The 17,855-nt window shown below is 43.7% G+C and overlaps 2 protein-coding genes across 2 annotated transcripts; one reads left to right on the plus strand and one right to left on the minus strand.

Annotated features, from left to right (window-relative positions):
* The first annotated feature begins 101 nt into the window (after positions 1-101).
* On the plus strand, positions 102-1,845 carry LOC3290232 (uncharacterized). The gene is made up of 4 exons (XM_061645535.1): positions 102-463; positions 533-745; positions 807-1,598; positions 1,659-1,845. Exons 1-4 carry the CDS (start codon positions 251-253, stop codon positions 1,836-1,838), a joined length of 1,398 nt encoding a protein of 465 aa, XP_061501519.1. The 5' UTR covers positions 102-250; the 3' UTR covers positions 1,839-1,845.
* A 36-nt stretch (positions 1,846-1,881) lies between these two features.
* On the minus strand, positions 1,882-15,903 carry LOC1270298 (RYamide neuropeptides). Its single transcript, XM_308980.5, has 4 exons — positions 15,459-15,903; positions 4,925-5,181; positions 3,179-3,422; positions 1,882-3,094 (listed from the first exon to the last, which is right to left on the minus strand). Exons 2-4 carry the CDS (start codon positions 5,106-5,108, stop codon positions 2,965-2,967), a joined length of 558 nt encoding a protein of 185 aa, XP_308980.5. The 5' UTR covers positions 5,109-5,181; positions 15,459-15,903; the 3' UTR covers positions 1,882-2,964.
* Between the last annotated feature and the right edge of the window lie 1,952 nt (positions 15,904-17,855).

Genomic DNA, 17,855 nt, shown 5'->3' on the forward strand with positions numbered 1-17,855 from the left:
ACGGACCGGAATTTCGCGGCCGCGGAATCTTCAGCGGTCTTAAAATCACCCTGAAATTACTGGTACCTTGAGGGTAATTTTACGGAGATCTGTCATGCTGACCGGAGTGTAAACAAACACATATGTTGCTCTCGGAACACAGCATACTCATAACACAGGCCTCGATCGCTAGCCCAAATGCCGGCTAAATGTGTGGATGTTACTTTACAAATTCAACACAGTTACGTGAATCGAATTAGTAAGACAAGCAATGTTTCTATTCTCCGAAACGATTCCCTTCGACTATCGGACATACTTTGCCGCGGCCATTCCGTTTCTGGAGCAGTACAGTTGGATTTTCCGTTACAACAACACCAAGTTCATTCGGGCCGGTGTTCTGGAAGCGTTGCCTCGTGAATGGATTGTCGATCTAGACACACTCTCTAACGCAGAGTTCAACCAGATACCATTGGGATTGTATAAGGTAAGAGCTGCAACAGCAAATACTATCTCGTATGATTGTAATTTGAGCAAATTTGTGTCATCTTCGCAGGACAGCTGGTGCAGTTCATTTCGAGAGTTTTTGTCACAAGTTCGAGCCCTTCAGGTGGAGTACGAGGAGTTTGTCGAACGCGGAGATAAGCCACGGTTAACTAACAACGAGAAGAAACACTATGAAGTGACAAATTTAAGCAGCTTTATCGCATCGCTGCGATGTGTTTCAAAAGACCCACCGAAAGTATACGTAGATTTCGGGTGTGGTGTGGTAAGAAGCTATTATTAGGATTGACTCGCACAACGTGTTTTGCTGAAAAAGTACTTTTTAGGGTCTACTGACTAAGCGAGTCAACGAGCTATTCGATGTGAAGGTGCTCGGAATCGATGGAAATGCTGCCTTGATCGAACAGTGCAATAAAACCCACGACGCAGCGCTAGATCTACAGTTTATCCAGCATTTCATAACGAATGATTCTTTTGCCTCAATCGAGCGTGAATTGGCGAAACGGTTTGACGCACCTAATACCACTACCGTTCGTGCTGCCGTAGTGGGTCTGCATGCATGTGCCGACCTGTCCATTACGGCCATCCAATGTTTTCTGCAGTGCGACTGGTGCAGCAGTATTACCATCATGCCATGCTGCTACCATCTGATGAAGACACTCCCCGAAGAAACCTCCGCTCCGAATGGGGAAATAGGATTCAAAAACTTTCCCCTCTGCGATGAACTGCGCTGCATGGTTGCTGATGGCAGTCGGGCTCTAGTTTGCAAATCTTTCTTGCGACTCGCTTGTCAACAAACGACCGCACGCTGGCAAAGTCTCACCGTCGAGCAGCATCAACAGCACGGTCGTACCATGTTCCGACGGGGTTTGATCGATGCCATTCTGGAGGCGGGCGAATCGGTGCGCGTTGGCAAGTTGAAGCAAATTCCGGAGCAAACGACGGTGGACAATGTGTTGCAACAGTTCACGCTGCGAAGGGCTGGGGAGGGTGGAACGGCACAAGAGCAGCCCTGGGCGGAGCATCATCGGGAGAAGCTGACCGCACTGCTGGACCGGTACGGAACTGATGGGCCCAGACTGGCGGAATATGTTGAGTGCTTGCAAATGTGCCTACAAGTAGGTTGGGAATAATGGTCCAAGGAGATTTAATTAATACAATCACACTTCTTTGCACAGAAAATCTGCGAAAATGTGGTCCTTCTCGATCGGATGTGCTACCTGGAGCAGGAGGCAAAGCGGGTCGGACTGCAAATAAGCCGCAAGTTGGTGCGCCTTCCAAATGATCGAATAACGCCGCGCTGTTTCATCTTTCACGCCTCACGAAAGGATCAAATAAATCTGAACACTCAAAATTGAAACCCAACCAAACAGCACTACATTTGCAGGGTCTTTTCTCTTACTCTCTTTTTTTGTTTCATTTTCCAGAGCACTAATTACTTTTTTATTTTTTATTTTTTTACAGTATAATGCTATTTTACAAGAACAGTGCCGAGACGAGATAACATGGTTCTGAATGTAGTTTTTTATCGGTTTTTTAATGCAGTTCCGTGCGATTAATATGCGCCACCATCGCTCTCTTTCCTTCCTTCTCCCGCACTTTGCTCGATGTATTGGTTCCTGAGGGGGCCCCGCTGCATCGTGTCCTTTGGTGCGCCTCGTTGCAACGTTACTCCTTTCACTGTCCGTAAGTACGGTTCGACGAAACACATCCGAGCGGAATTGTATGTGCCCCAAAGGGGAAAAAGGAATCGAAGAAAAAACCACCGTCTCTCCCTTTGCTGTTTGTCGTGCGTATGTTCCGTTGTCCCATCAATGTGCACCTGTGTCACCGTGCGTAATATTATCTAGTAGCATAATTATTATTAGAATAGATAATACTTCGGTAATAGACATGGTTGGGTGGGGTACTGAAGCCTGCAAACCCCCAGCTTAACATCCCCGTACGAAAGCAATCGAGCAACAACTATCCAGCCTTTGTGGAAAGTGTGTCCCGCCCAGACGGTGTACCCGGGAGTACGCTCTACCACATTAGTTCTTGCTCAATGGTGCTTTCCACTATCCATCCCTTCTTCCCGCTTGTTCGCTTTCTCCACTCTCTCCATTGTCCTAACAGTACGGTTATGCTGCCAAAAAATAACTGAAACCCTTTTGGATGTTCTCGGTCCCTTTCGTCCTTGCATTGCTCTCATATCTTCCCCCTTGTTGCTGCTACTGCTGCTGCTGCTGCTGTGTAAGTGTACAGATTGCATCGCCTTGATTGAGGTTACATTTGCTCGTATGGGTATGTGTTTCATTATTTTACATTTGGCAACACGTTTAAATCAATATTCCATCCTCCATCCAGCTGCTCTTTTTTGTTGTGAAGAAATGGCGAAAAGGCGAAGATTAAGTATAATGTGAGATGAACGCGTCGAGCCGACGCGGGCATTTAGTAGGCTATGGTGTGTAGGGTTGCATTGATCGCACCGGCCGGTTACTTTGATTACTTTTCCGACAGGTCGGCATTGTCGTTGAACTGGCGTTGATGCTGCTGCTGCTCCTGCTGCTGCTGCTGCTGCTGATCGAACTGTTCCGTTTCCTGCTGGTGTAGTGCATTCGAAGATGAATCGCGACTAAAATGGTAACAGAAATAGGAAGAAAAGATTATCTCACTAACTGGACTAGGGATCATATTTCCAACGCGGCACGCAACTTACCTGTAGCATCGGTACAGATTCGAGACGCCCGTATGCAGACAGGCGAGATAGGTCAGCTCGGCGATACCATTATTGTTGTCGGATTCGATTTCCTTCGTCAGGTCGGAACGTTTGCCGTAGCGTGAGCCGAGGAAGAAGCGATCGTTGCGCGGTACCACGTTCACCTGCCGCATATCCTTCGCACCGTACACGTGCGATCGCCCGTATCGGCTGCCGACGAAGAAGGGGCGCTTGTCGCTTGCGTCTGAGCGGTGGACAAACCAAGGAAGAGTAAGAGAAACAAAAGTGCAATGAATACATTTGTGCAAGTATCGTATGTCCCAATGCTTCCCGGTTTTTGTATCACCGATTATTGAAAATCAACGTCAACAGTTAGCAATCCTACAGGTGAGCTTGTTTGTTTGCCCTTTCATATCTATTCTCCTGTATAGACCAGATACAGCCAGCGAAGTGCAGCATCAATCCTTTTCTTTGCATCACGCAAGAAGAAAGAACAAAAACGTCATTTCTGTAATCCAATAAGACTGTTTAATGCCCAAAAACCCCATGCTGGTTAATTTCGGTGGTGCCAGCTATCGGCTCGTAGCGGTACCATTAGAAGAAGCTATTACTATATTTAAAAGTTATTGTTTCTAATTGCTCCTGTAGCGGTTTACATCAACTCTTATAAATTGCATTTAAGTTTACAGAGTAATCAAACAGTGAGAAAAAATGCCTCTTGTACCTGTTCGGTTGCTCAACGCTACCGTGTTGGCAAGCTTTTGTACAGCGGTACAGTGGCAAAAGCTCTAATGAAACTGTAAAATATCCAGCATTTAATTTCAATTTCAAAATAACTTTTTTGTTGAACAATCTAATTTATTTGATGTTTTTGAAATGCTTAAATGAAAAACATGATTCTCTATGTTCAATCATTTATTTTGCAAGATGACTTGACTTGGATGAATTGGTTTAAGGTAAACACCTTGGAAACATAAAATTAGGTATTTTTTCCACAAATAATGCAATTTGATGGCTATAGAAGTAAAAGTGTAGTTTTGGTTACTTAGCCCCTTCTTTGCCTTTTTGGTTACATGGTTAGGATCCAATTTTAAAATATTGTTGAAAGATAGTTGCTCCTTTTTTACTCCAGTTTCAAATTGCTTTCAAATATTGCTGCCTACATCGAGATCAAATATACGCTTACCCAATGTAATGCAATAAATATACAATCTTCTATTAACCAAACTGCAGTAACCAAAAATGTGTCCCAAACTGTGTACCGCTGTACAACAACGGCCAAGCGTGGCCATCCGTACCGAAACTTTAGTGCAATAAAAAACCGGCTTATCACGTGGCAAATAAATCAAACTCTCCATACCTTTGGGGTCCCCTTGCAGATCGGCTAGACTCGCCTTTCGTTAACCCTATCGTTGATTGAAACGATTTATGAACACACACTGGCAGGGCCTGATAGGTTTTAGCAAAGCGCCGCAGTATCAAGCGGTTAATAGCGGATTGCTCGCGGTACACAAACAAGCTAAAGAGATTTGCGTACCTCACCCATTGCTCCCCATTGCTCGATTCAATCGAACCACCAACTCTGGTGTAAAATCCGATTGAAAAGGAATTTGTTGTTTGTGAACGGTACTTCATCCCCTCTCACTCAACACCACCCCCTCGAACGATCGACACAAAGTAGCGAATTAAAAACGCATTCCCAAACACACACACACACACAAACACATGTTCTATCCCCTGACTTACGTTTGTTATCGCCGTACAGGCTGCTGGCACTATCCACCATCGGGTCAGCATCGGCAACTGCCGCCAGCACGAGCGCCCCGAACAGGACCAGCGCGACGGTGGTGCTGATGCAAGAGAAGAGGAAGGGGGAGGAGGAGGAGGAGGACTGCTCGCGCGCCAAAGGTTGCACCGTTCGCCGGGTCATGCTGATGCCGTTCGCTTGTTTCCGCAACCAATCGAGCAGGATAATAATGATGGCCCGGAAAGGCGATGCGTCGCTGCGGAAAGGGGAAAATCAGATCGAATGAAGCGTCGAACGAGGTATTAATTTAAAGTAAAAATCTTCATATTTGCTTCTCCAGCTCATCGCGTGTGTGTATGTGTATACCAATGTTGTGTACCTACAGTGGAAGAGTGGGTTGATTAGTTTTTCTCGGATCGTTTTTATCATTTCCCACTACATCAAAGGTAGTGTGCAGAATTATGGTTTACCCGGGGCTTCCTGCCTTCGTTGCCCCATTGCGACCCAGTAGCTATCACTCTAATACTTCGTTTCGATCGAATCTGTAAACTCCCTTCGATTTGATGCCCCCCATTTACGCCAAAATGGATAGGGAAGCCTAATTACGATAAAAAGCGGCTGCAAAACGGCCATTTCAGGCCGGGAATCGGTTCGATTGCGAATTGATTCTGACAAGCCCCATGTGTTTTGCGTACGTGGGCTTTCTGTGGGTGTACTGGGCGTCAGGAAGCGTACAGCACCTGACAATTAGCCACCAACAGGAAACAGCTTCTGGTCTCTCCCGCCCCCCCACACGGTTACGATCGTATTACCAATCCCGCCTTGCCTGCCTTCTTGCCGTTACGCCAGCACCTTGCCGCCCAGTTGGAAGTGGTGTCGTTTAGCCGGCTCATTTAACAGGTCTCACAGGTAGCGATAATCACCTTCTGGTGTGTGTTTTTCTGCAATGGGTGCCCTCGGGGGGGGTACAATGGCGGTGGCATCAATGGCCCGACTTAGTTTCTAGGATCGGAACAATCGGACTGGAATTGCAACTAGCCGTCAGTTGTTAGGCTTTGGCGCAAAGGGATCTAATTCTATTTATAGTTTAATTCAGAACTGGTTTTGTGTAAAACATAAAACTACATTTAAATAATCTCCTATCACTGTTATACTGCTTAACCTGATCTATTTAATTCTATTTTATGAGAATTGAGGTCATTTTAGTGAACAGTTTGTGGGAATGTTCCAAAAGCCGACTACGTCAGAAACGAACAATGATCCATTCTAGTTTACTTATCTATCTATAATTAGCACAAAATTGGCTTCAAAGCTTAATCCCAAATGCCCACCAGGCGAGGCAATAGGGCTCGAGTTGACCTGGAGTGTAATTTTTCTTCACTCCCTTGGGGCCATCGCTCCCCCATCAAGTAGTGTAGGACGTTTAACAATCATCACCCCTGTTGCATCACACCGCGTCCATCATCCAGCTTGACTGACGAGCGCAACGAAATGCAAATCGTAACAAAATACACCTGTTTGATTCCGACAACACTCGATCCTCTTGATGTTGGAGCACCCCATTTGATCTGTTGGACACTTCGTCAGCAGCGTCTTGGACAGTTTCGCTTTGATGGTTGGAAGGAAAAATTTGAAATTTAACCACAACCATCATCAACCAGCCAACAGGCGTTGGTACCGATACGCTTGCGTGGCTATGAAGACTTAGTTAGCATAGTAATAGTTAATTAATTCTTTAAGTCAATCTTATTGTTTGTTAGCGCTCTGATGTTCATTGTCGAAGGAAGTAATAGAAGCTGATTGGAAGCATTTCATTTGTCGTTTCAAAACGGAGACAGAGCCTTCATTACCTCTGTTTGGTGTTTAATTTCTGCTATTAGTACTTGAATTATTCAATTAAAATATTTTGTTTTTGTTTTTTTAGTTTTAATTACAATTATTTGTTTAAGTTTAGTACATTATTTGACACTATTTTTACACAGTTTTGACACTACTTTGAAAACGTTCCTTCCTGTACATCCAATACAGCTTCATTTAGACCATATTTGTTCATGATTTGTTCATGGATTTAATGCAAATAACCCAACGAAACAACAAAAACTAGGGTTAAAATTATGCCTCTCTTGATCACCACGCAAGCACGTAAAATAGTGGGATTTTTGGAAATCGTTCGTGTGCTGGCCGTGCTGCAAGTGGCACAGACTCGAACTCGTCCAGCGGATGGATGGTATGACGATACACCGCAACCACAACACGCACGCAACAAAGGTCAGCACTCTTTGGACACACACACACTAAAAATACATAAAAGTAAGGCAGAACAGGAGAGAGGAGAGAAGGAGAGAGACAGCGAGTGGGAATTTACTGTGTGATATGGTTTAAAATTTATGTCCCATAGTGTCCCATTTCGGGGTTTTCGGCTAATCTCGGGAGAGTCCGTGTGTCAATGCAATTGTGCCACTGTTACCGGCTTAGGATATGGCGAGCTGCGAATGATGGTGAAACTAATTACACTAATCGTAAACCGGGGCTGCTCTCGCCTGCCCAAAATGGATTAGTTTTAAAGTTTTACCACCCTGCACAAACCTGGGCGAAAAGCAGAGAAGCGTGCAGAGGGGAATGTTCCTGTATCGGGAATGCGTCTTTATGATGGTGGTGCTTCTTTTTCCCGAACAACAACCCCCGCCGCGCTGATGACAATTAGGCGTGTGTGCGAAATTAAACTAATCCTCCGCCCCTCCATAGTTCTTGTGCGTTGGTGTGGTAAGGTGCGGGTTTAAGGACAATACCACGGAACGTAAACGTAACGTTTAGCTCCAATTAGGAGAATTTTAAGAGCGTGGAATGTGCGTGCTTTGAATGAGAAGTATTGTGTGTGAACAATCTTTTAATAGAGCCAGCAAACTTACGCCGATTGGAGGTTGAAGGAAGGCTACACAGTTGTCGAGCTTCCGTGCTCTGTTAATGGTATGTAACTGGCGTATTCTGTGAACAGCTACTACCAGTCCAATTGGAATCCTAGAATTCAAATTAGCGTGTTTGCTAAACATTGATTTCTTTAATGTTGGCTACCATTATTCCATCTACAAATTACTGTATTCAGCGAACCCACGATTCAACGTGAAATATTTAACTATTTTCTTGACATCATCGATCCCAAATGACGTTACGACTTAATCGCTTTGCTTCCTTAGACATTTTTTTGTTTTTTTCTACTCATTTCATTGTACAAAAGGACTGCTTCTAAAACGATGGCACTAATGGCACCATAACGTCGTCTAATCGTGTTTGATTTCGAGTGGTATTCCCACCACTGAGTGAGCAATGCCCTGTGATGGGTTGTGAACACTTTCGATCGTTTGCTAACTCGATTCGAAACACATCATTCTCACTGTCTCCCGTTAAACGCCGTCAGCCGTTGCACCATCCATCGGCACGGTAACCGACCGAGGAGCCCTTTAAACCAGTGGACACACGTGTCTGTGGTTCAAGTGTGTGTAAGAATAACTTTGAATGAACTTAGCTCATGCGAGTCGATGTGTGTGTGTGCGTTTATTTTAAACGAACGGGAAAGCAACTCAACGCAAGCGGTTAAATCATTCAACTTGCTAGTGTACGCTCTTCAATCGTTTTAATGTGTTGGAATAATGTCGTTCGAACTGTCCATAGTTATTCTAGTGAATTAAATGAGATTTTGTTGGTAAATTAAACATATTAATACATTCAATTATTGATCATAGAAGCAAGTACAAGTTGCTCTGACGACTTCGGCAAGATTCTACTGCAATCAAGTTCAATAAAGCACTACTAACGCCATCAAACTTTGCAACGATCTCCACTCTACCAAGGCTTGACTCCCAATCGTAATCATTTTACTACGCATACGGATTCTTTCTGGCTCATTGACCCACTGCCCACCAGCCACTGGCCACCAACAACGAGCTGCTGGTGTAAGTTAATTATATTTCACCGCACAAAAGCCCAACGTTTCATCACTTTAATTAACCGACCGCAAGGTGTGGCGCGCGACGGTGTGTGGTATAAACGTTTTAAGGTCAGGCGCGCTCTTTCGGGCTGTGCTCTCGGTTTCATTTGCACTAAAATGGAAAGAGCAACTTACAAGCAGCAATAGAATAGTAGAAATTCATTAGAAAAAAAAACCTCTTTCGCCGCATATTCGTATGCTAACGGAACGGTTGTGGGCGCAATAAAAATGTTATCCTTCCGACGGTTTTCTGCCACCGGTGACACAGGAAGCTAAGAAATTAGCTCGACAATAGATCGAACAGGACACCCGCTTGATAGGAGTTTGCTCTTTTTTCTCTTCACTATTTGAACTACTCTTCACAACCATGCCGACACACACACCATAAATGCCAGAAATAGTTGGTCGTCTTTGAGCCGTTTTTTGCCATGTGTGCAGTGTGGCAGTGAAAGGTTCTAAGGTGGTCACTGCAAAAGCCTTCTGTCCAGCTACAGCTACATCCTCTGAGGCGGTGGCGGTGGCTAATGTACTCTCGGTGGATAATATAATTTGCTGGCATGGTCACGGACAGGGCCACGCGTGAAAGCTTCCTCGCCGCGTGCAGCCGCTTCAATCTACCACGGTTCGCGTTGCACGGGCATGCAATGGCCTTTTTATTAAACGGACCACAATTTAGCACACCCAACCCCAACCCACGGGATGATAGCCCACTCGCTAAACTAATAATTAGTTTCGCGAAAGTAGATTGATCCTTTTCCATTTGACGCGTGTTTGACGCCACGTTCCTGGTCAAACTCTAGCCCACAAGTAGGCACTATGTGAAGCTTTGGCGATGATGGTGGGATCGCTCCAAATTGCTGGCAAAAGAGTGCCACTGGAACCAATTGGGACGGTGGTATGATTTATGAACAATGCAAATGAAACGTTCAGCCCAACCAAAGATCCATAAATCCGTCGCCGGCACACCTGTTGCGAAGCATCAACCATTGAGAAAGTGTCCATATAGAAGTGTCCAGCCGCGGGGCGGGGAGGACTGCCGGCCGCCGGAAACGTCAAATGGGCGGATGTAATAATTTTTCACTCACCACCCAACGCCCAGAGGCGATCGTGCGTTGTTATTTTCATCCCGTGGCGTCGTTCGTCGTGGCAGAAAGGAAGAATGATGCTCTCATTGGTTCGTAGTGTGGTTCGTAGTGTGTGTGTGTGTGCTGGGTTCCCTGTAAGCCCGGTATTGATGAGCTGATCGACATTTGCGTGCAGGATTTCTTGAGGATTCGTTAGGTGTCGATTTTCCAAACAACAGTGAAGCATTTTTCAGCTAATTTCTTTTCGCAGACAAGTGAGAGAAGGTGTATTACATTACATTCATTGCAAACGAAAGCTGCTGTTCCCCAATGTCGTGTAATTGACACTTGAATTTTCAAAGAAGGGAAAACATATGCTCTTTGAGCAGTGTTTTTTAAAGGATTTTAACATTAAACCCTCTTAGCATGATTTAATTTCGCTTAGAGAGGTTTGGATTGTGATGTTGAGTGTAATATAAGCCAAGATTTTCAGTATTTTAATCTTGTTCAATTCAATTTACTGATTTTCGCCGATCGCAGATATTTTCTTTCTTCTTCATTTTAGTTCTAACATGATTAAAATTAGTATTTATTACAGAAAATAAATAGCTCAAAATAATAGTACAAAACAATCTCACAAAGATGTTGCCTGTGTAGCATTTTCACGCAATGAACTTAATGCCATTACGGTAGGTACCGTAGGTTGCATCAAGAAGTATTCATTTATTTCATCATTTTTCTTTTGATTGGCTTTCAATGCATGTTTGATGTATTTTTTTTTTTTTCAATATTGCTCCATCCTTTTTGATAATTAGAGGGTAATCGACCGTCTTTCACATTTTGAGCTCGTAATGTTGCATTGAATGTTTTCACTCTTGGGTTTTTTTCGGGAATGAAAAGCTGCTGATGCTTATGGCAACTTTGTGCATTCGAATAATTTGATAAATAATGTCTAAATAAATAAAAATCGATACATTCCAGCTAAATCAATACCAAAGCTAGCTACACACGCAAGTGAGCGCTGATTTCTCCGCTTTCCCTATCCACAACGTGTCGCAAACAGCAAATCAAACGAGCATCACACGTCCGAGGTGATTAATTTTTTATCACATTATCCTACTATCGTTCCCTTGGCACCTTCCCCCCCCCCTCCCCCGGTAGGCCCACATGGGTAGTAAATTCATTCATTTCTTCTGACACAAAATCTCCTTCACGGAACGACTCAAATCAATCACTCAAAACGACCACCGACTCACACACTACAGCAACACGTCGGAATCGAACACGGAATCGCTTCCGGCAACCCGGGGAACCACAAACGCGCACCACTCAACAATAAATCAAACACGTACTAGCAGCAGCAGCAGAGCTTGCCGAGCTTGCCGAGCGTGTTTTTCTCTCTCTCTCTCTCTCTCTATCTCTCTTTTTCCTTTTTGCTTTCCCGTTAGCGCCCAACAAACCGGGGGTTCGTTGCTTAGCGCATCCTCCAGTGCGTTTCGAGTGTGCTTCAGACAAAGTCTCCCAAACCCCCACGGTGGTATAGACACCTTGTCGCTGGAATCATCCTTGCAGCCCAAATTCCTATCGAACGCCCGTGTCATCGGATTTAAAGGTAAGTAAATAGTGTCATTCTGAGGATGTCAACCATCATTTTACCCCCCCCAGGGGGGACGTGTGAAAATGCCGACCCGAGCAAATAGCATTTCAATTCACGTGGCGTTGTTGATCTTCGCCCTGTCACAGTGGGTGCCGATGATGCGTGATTTAACCGTGACCGTTCGAAATCGCGCTTCTTTTTGGTATGTCCTTCAGGCTCTGCCACCGAAGGGCGCGTACCCACACACTCTCACACATTGATGCTGATAGTGCAATTTTCTATCTCGGCATTGGAAGACACACACACACACAAACAAGTTGGGTTGCGTGCCATAAATCGCTATCTTTTACTAGAAATTATAAGTAGCGACTGGAAAGTCCCTGGAAGTGTCTCCCACTGCTTTCGTGCACAACTTGGGCCGCGATGGTTTGCATGCGATTGTGGTGTGCATGCAGCAGGGGCCTTCTGTCCCTGGTAACACGACATGACACGATCGGCAACAGGTGGGAAATTACCAACTCTCGCTTGAGTCATTTGAATTTTTATACTTATCGCACGCCATGGGCCACTGGAACCGGGTGCTACTGGTGCCGGGAGTGCCCGAGGCAGTTCGTTTCCATTACCGCGCGACGTTTGGCCCGACCGGTGGTACTTCGTTTGAGCACGCGGAAATTCCGTTTGGGATAGTATTTCCAGTCGGAATGGGTGTTTTGCTTCGGAAGTGTGCCAATAGCTGGACGTATTTTGATGTGCTTTTATTCGGTCAATAATAATAATACAATTTGCAATAGTATTTGTTTGCGCCTACTCTCTATTTAGGCATGATTTTTTTTATGATATTTTACGTTACTGTTGAATGATGATGGAGACGCATGGTGTTTAACACGTGGCCGGAAATGCAGTCGTTGATGCTAAATTTTGCCTCTGAGTCATACATTTTTATCATTAAGTTATGAATTTTAAACAATGTTTTACAAGTTTTTACCTATTTTGCTACATTTTTTTATAAGAAAAACATCTTTTTTACATTTTGTCTGTAAGTCGCTTTATTTGCAAAGTTTTATTATAAGTAATGTAATGACTACTAATTAAAACTTTACAATTGATATGTAAACAAATCTAATAGAATCTTTTGATTTGGCTTGTTTTTTTTGCATAAGAAATGCCTTTAAATTGAATTAAAATTCATCAGTTTGTGTAAAAATCTATCAAAAACATTCACTTTTTTAAGTATTATTTTAATGTGACATAAAATATATCTCAAATTCACTCAAATATCTACCGAATTTATTATGATATCTACCAGAGGCAACAATTGTTGACTTACAGATGAAAATAGGTGCATTGCAGACAAAAATGGGCGCTTCAGAGGCAAAACTTAGCGACATCGATTGTTACAAAATTCACATTCATATTAAATTTATAATATTATACACGAATAAGAACCAATACTTTAGAAGGGAACTGTCTACTGTCTTCGCTTATTGAATCAAAGAGTTAAACGACTTCTGGATCGCAGCAAAACCCAATTCGGTCGTTCCAAATAAACGTTCAAAATCATCTCCCCTGAAAACAACGCAACACTCGCAACACCACCTAGCAAAGGAAGGGAAAAATCTTCATTTCTGTGGTCACAGTGCCGCGGGCAAAGCTTAAAACCTCAGTTGCTTCGGCAAATAAATCACTTTTTTTCCTAATAAACTCAAATACGTGCTGAAAAGAATGGGAGGGGGCAAAAACAATCCCACACACGCGTTCTCGGGCAAGGAGTTTGGAGGACAAACACACGCGCCCATACACACTCGCGCACTCGTCAATGGAAAGATACTGGGCGTCCGCGACATATAATGCGACAACCAACCAACCAACCAACCAAGCAGCGTACCTTGAGCCAGAGCCATCGGTATCTGCACGGTGGCTTTTCCACTTGTACTTTTTGTGTGATCATTTACGAGTAAAGTCTTATGAGAGTCGTAAACAGGAAAAGCTCTTCCACCGCACACTAGGAAACATGTTTCTGCGTGCCTGGGTGTGGAAGTGCCACATTCATACCGAAGTAACGAGTTAAAACGTGGTGAAAGGAATTATTCGTTTCATTTTTTCTTATTAGAAAGCAAAACGAATGCCTCATCAGGGAAAGAGAAAAATGTCTAGCAAATCTGGCCCCAGTCACGTTGGTAGAATTTATGGAAATCGTTTCACTGCCCGTAGATTCGTGATTTAACGCAACAAACGCGCTATTTTATATGTGTCGACAAGCTAAATTCGAATGTTTTTTCTCCCTTGCTACACCTTCGGAACACACACACACTATGAAGTGTTTCACAATTTAACCTCTTTTTTTTTTCAACCAACAAGAGAGTGTTAACTTAACACGTCGTTCAGGTGTACATCCCTCGCAAAGACACATACTTTCCCCCATCCGCTTGTAAATGGCCGTGAAATTGTCTAAAATATGAAGCTGAGCTGAACCGCTCCCTTTATCTACCGTGTGTCAGTGAGCATTTCTCACGGATGATTGGTTGTTATTGGTGTATCGCACCACAAGGGAAAAGACAAAAGCCGAGAATCAAATGGAATTCAATTAACTTTTGGCTCCTTTTTTTGTAGGAGTGGGAAGCTGATGGGAAGAACAATCGAAATGCATATTTAATACATTTAGCGCCTTACCCACTGGGTACAAACCCAGTGATCCCGCACTACTAGCCTTAATGAAAAAAAGGTAAAGGGAGACGATCAATTGCCTTTTTTTTTGGTTTGGAAGAGGATCATAGGCAATCTGGGATGCACCTGGGTGTCTTTGTGACGTTTAATTGTGGGTGCAAATGGGTGCAAACTAAAGGGAACCCGGGAATGCATTAGTTGTTCTCTATGCCCCGCCTTCGTCCCTTTGATCCAAGTGTTGAGGAAAAAGCTTTTAAAGCGTTTTGTGTGTGTGTGTGTGTGTGTGTGTGTGTGTGTGTGTGTGTGTGTGTGTATGTCATTTACAACCAAATAAAAACAAAACTCCCAATCCCACAAGGCCGGTAGGCATGCACACGGTAGCTCATAATCGATGATGCCAGTTTGCCGAGGTTGCAGTAACAAATTTAATACTATTAATTCCACACCGGCAGGTGAAATAGAGCAGAGACACACCAACACCCACCAGGTTGTCTCCTGGTGGTACAAAAGCCTTTTGCCGCACGAAGGACGGATGCATGCGCTACCGGGGCTTTTTGCACTTCAAAGCATTTCTCCTGTTTCCCATACTAATCAATACGGCACTCTGGTTGGCTGCTGTTGGTTCAGTTTATGGTGTTATGCACCAGAGGCGCAGCTTTCCCTAATAGGCACAGGCATAGTTTTGCGTAGTAAATGAAGTCTTGTTGAGAATGATTTGCCTTGTTTTCCATTATCTTTACTACACAATAAACCACACACAGTAGGGGGCTTAATCTGAAACTTGTATGGAAATGAGGTGCTATTATTCTATAATTATAATTGTTATTTTGCAATCTACTCCTACTCCTGAGAACCTGGCCATTCCAGAACAACCACAAAAAAGGCTCCATTTAGAGAGCTGCTTTTTTTGCTACATGTTCGCACATTAACGCGACCCACTGGTACCACGCTTTGTGGTGGCGATTTTTTTCTTCTTCATATATTTATATCCACCATGTCATATCCGATTCACGGGAAACACAACCATTCTGGCACGCAACAGTGTAAGAGCGCCTAATTACAGCTTCCCAGAGTGGACTAATTTCGATGGAACACACACTCGTTCTCGCTACCTGTTCGATTGAGCTTGTACTTGTTTTATATTTCATTACTTCTTTTTTATGTTAAAATTATGCTTTTATAAACAAACAGCAAGAAAAAAAACGATAAAACAAATCACTTACCTTTTCCTTCAACTGATCGTTTCACTGGAACACGTGGATCTCTAGTGTTGCGTTTTAAAATGCTAACTTGTCTCACCGATCGTACTTTAATTAAAACAAAAACTATTCGCCAACAATTGGTAACACTCAACCGCGCGAAAACCACCGTTCCCTGTCTTGTGTCTGCCCAAAAACTACCATCGACCACCGAAACGGAGGAAAAAAAGGGGACAAACGACCAACCAAGATCCACCACTAACTTGCTCTCGATCTGCAGCTGGATTGCTGTTTCGTATGCCACACACCTGTTGTTAATCGACACTGCGCCGCCGGTGTGTGTGTGTGTGTGTGTCTGTGTTGCTTCACTTTTGCACGCCTGCACGCTTCCTGCGACACTGAAGTACCGCACGGAAATGCAAACGCTTTTATAGGAAAGCCTTGCCTCGCTGGCACACCACCGGGAGTGACGACGACGATGAGTGGCCGACCAGAAGTACTAGCAAAACACCGCTAGCAGCAGCAGCAGCAGCAGCAGCAGCATAAGCATAGCTCTTTGCTTCACCATTTCTCCGACGCTGCCCGTTGGCGGAGAACAACCGCATGCTCTCCCCTTATCTCGACACTCGGCGATGACGGGTGTCGATGTGTGTAGGTACACCATGCTCATCCACAGCGGAGTACACCGCCCGAACGAATCAGTAGGCGACGACGGCTGTACCGGTCGTTCCCTGTTTCGCTCACGCTCAGGCTCTCGAGTGCGTTGAAACCGTTCCGTAGGTGCTCGGAAGTGTCTATTTGTTTTTTAAGGACATTTTTCGCGAGCATAGCTCTTTTGCATAAAAAGGTGTCAATTAGTCTTACATTTTAACACCCGATCGATGCTTTTCGTTTAACAATCTCGATCTATTATGGCTAATTCTTGTATGACGAAATACATAGTGTCATGCAAATATGGCCTTTTTTGTGCCTTCCGTGGTTTGTGGACCCTTTCCAATCGACCAGAAAAAAATCCTCCTTCCCTCTCCCTTTTCCTCAACATATTTAGCCATTTTTCTTGAAAACCGGTATCACTAATCTTATCTCGTGACAGGGTAACAAGCGTCGACACACGTTAATTTGAAATTAGAGTGACACATGCACACAAACACACACTAGGTGATCACTCTAACGGGAAACCGTGCACGCTAGTTTCATTGTCACGGGCGTAAGTAACGTCACTTGTGCGTATTTTTTATGATTATTTTTTTTCCTACCCACACGCAACGCAGCGGAAATAATTGTTGCCACATTCTGCAATTTTATGCACTTTCCTTCAATCTTCACAGCGCAATCTTTCTGTTCCCCCCGAGAGGAAAGCATATGGTCGTGCAAAGGCAGCAACATTGGTCATCTGTGCCCTGCCTTATGAATGATCGTAATGTGTTGCCTTGTGTGCACTGTATGCGATTGATAGGGACCGCTTTTAAAGGCACTGTTAAATCAAATGCTGGCATTTGTAAAATCAACTGTGGAGTTATTTGCGGGTATATTAAATTCTGCTTCGATTTGTAAGTCAAATATCATAAATGCATGAAGAGGCTGATATCCAAACCAGATCCTCTCGATTGTGTGCCATTGTAATGGCACAGGCTTATTGGTTTTTTCAATCGGAGTTATTGATACAATTACAGTTAAGTTTGTGCAAATATCTACGTCAAGTATGTACGCAAAACAATCGTAGATTGGTCATCGTTTGGTCAATCCATTATTGCTCAACTTTAAGATGACTATCCTGACCGATCGCCCATCTCAGAGTCCTTTGGCACTTCTCAGGTTTTAAGATGACCGATTGATAACCAAAAATATATCCAATTGGAATGATTAACCAAAGCAAGTTTAAAATGACCAAGCAAAGAGAAAGTTCAAATTCTTCTAAGATAACTACCATCCACAGTTGTGGCTTTAAGGATAAGCGGACTAAGTGACCGCTAGGTGTCTCGTGGAAGGATGGTCCAGTATGTATTACAGTGGGTAGAATGTCGTTGAAGACCCCGTAGTTGTATTGTATGATGGAGACAAAGGCCTAAACCCGTCAAATTGGGGAATTTGCAATTTAATTGGTACGCCTAACGGAGTTTGAAAGCTTTACCCTCGCCAGGAAATATGAATTGATCTATACCAATGTAAATTCTGCCAAGAAAGAGAATCGCACTGTCAAGGTGTAAAGTGGTGTTTTTTTTTTTAAAGAAAGAAACACATAAAGCTGATCTAAAAGTGTCTGAAAGTCAAAACAACTCATTTGGCCAAAATATATTATTTTTAATAGAATGATATATTTCACATACAATTCCGTCTCGTAATTCAGAGCTTAACGAAGAGGATTTTTCTGTCAAATGGGGACAACAAGAGTTAAATTCCGTAAATATTCCTCTAATGTAT

The sequence above is a fragment of the Anopheles gambiae genome, chromosome 2 (genome assembly GCF_943734735.2).
Source record: "Anopheles gambiae chromosome 2, idAnoGambNW_F1_1, whole genome shotgun sequence".
NCBI classification, from domain to species: Eukaryota; Metazoa; Arthropoda; class Insecta; order Diptera; family Culicidae; genus Anopheles; species Anopheles gambiae.

What these genes read in the sequence shown, in the direction of transcription:
- LOC3290232 (XM_061645535.1), top strand. Translation starts at nt 251, where the DNA reads ATGTTTCTATTCTCCGAAACGATTCCCTTCGACTATCGGACATACTTT. An exon ending in TACCATTGGGATTGTATAAG is followed by an intron (nt 464 to 532) that starts GTAAGAGCTGCA and finishes TCATCTTCGCAG; the next exon opens with GACAGCTGGTGCAGTTCATT. An exon ending in TAGATTTCGGGTGTGGTGTG is followed by an intron (nt 746 to 806) that starts GTAAGAAGCTAT and finishes AGTACTTTTTAG; the next exon opens with GGTCTACTGACTAAGCGAGT.
- LOC1270298 (XM_308980.5), bottom strand. Translation starts at nt 5,108, where the DNA reads ATGACCCGGCGAACGGTGCAACCTTTGGCGCGCGAGCAGTCCTCCTCC. An exon ending in CCTGTACGGCGATAACAAAC is followed by an intron (nt 3,423 to 4,924) that starts GTAAGTCAGGGG and finishes TCCACCGCTCAG; the next exon opens with ACGCAAGCGACAAGCGCCCC. An exon ending in AATCTGTACCGATGCTACAG is followed by an intron (nt 3,095 to 3,178) that starts GTAAGTTGCGTG and finishes TTACCATTTTAG; the next exon opens with TCGCGATTCATCTTCGAATG.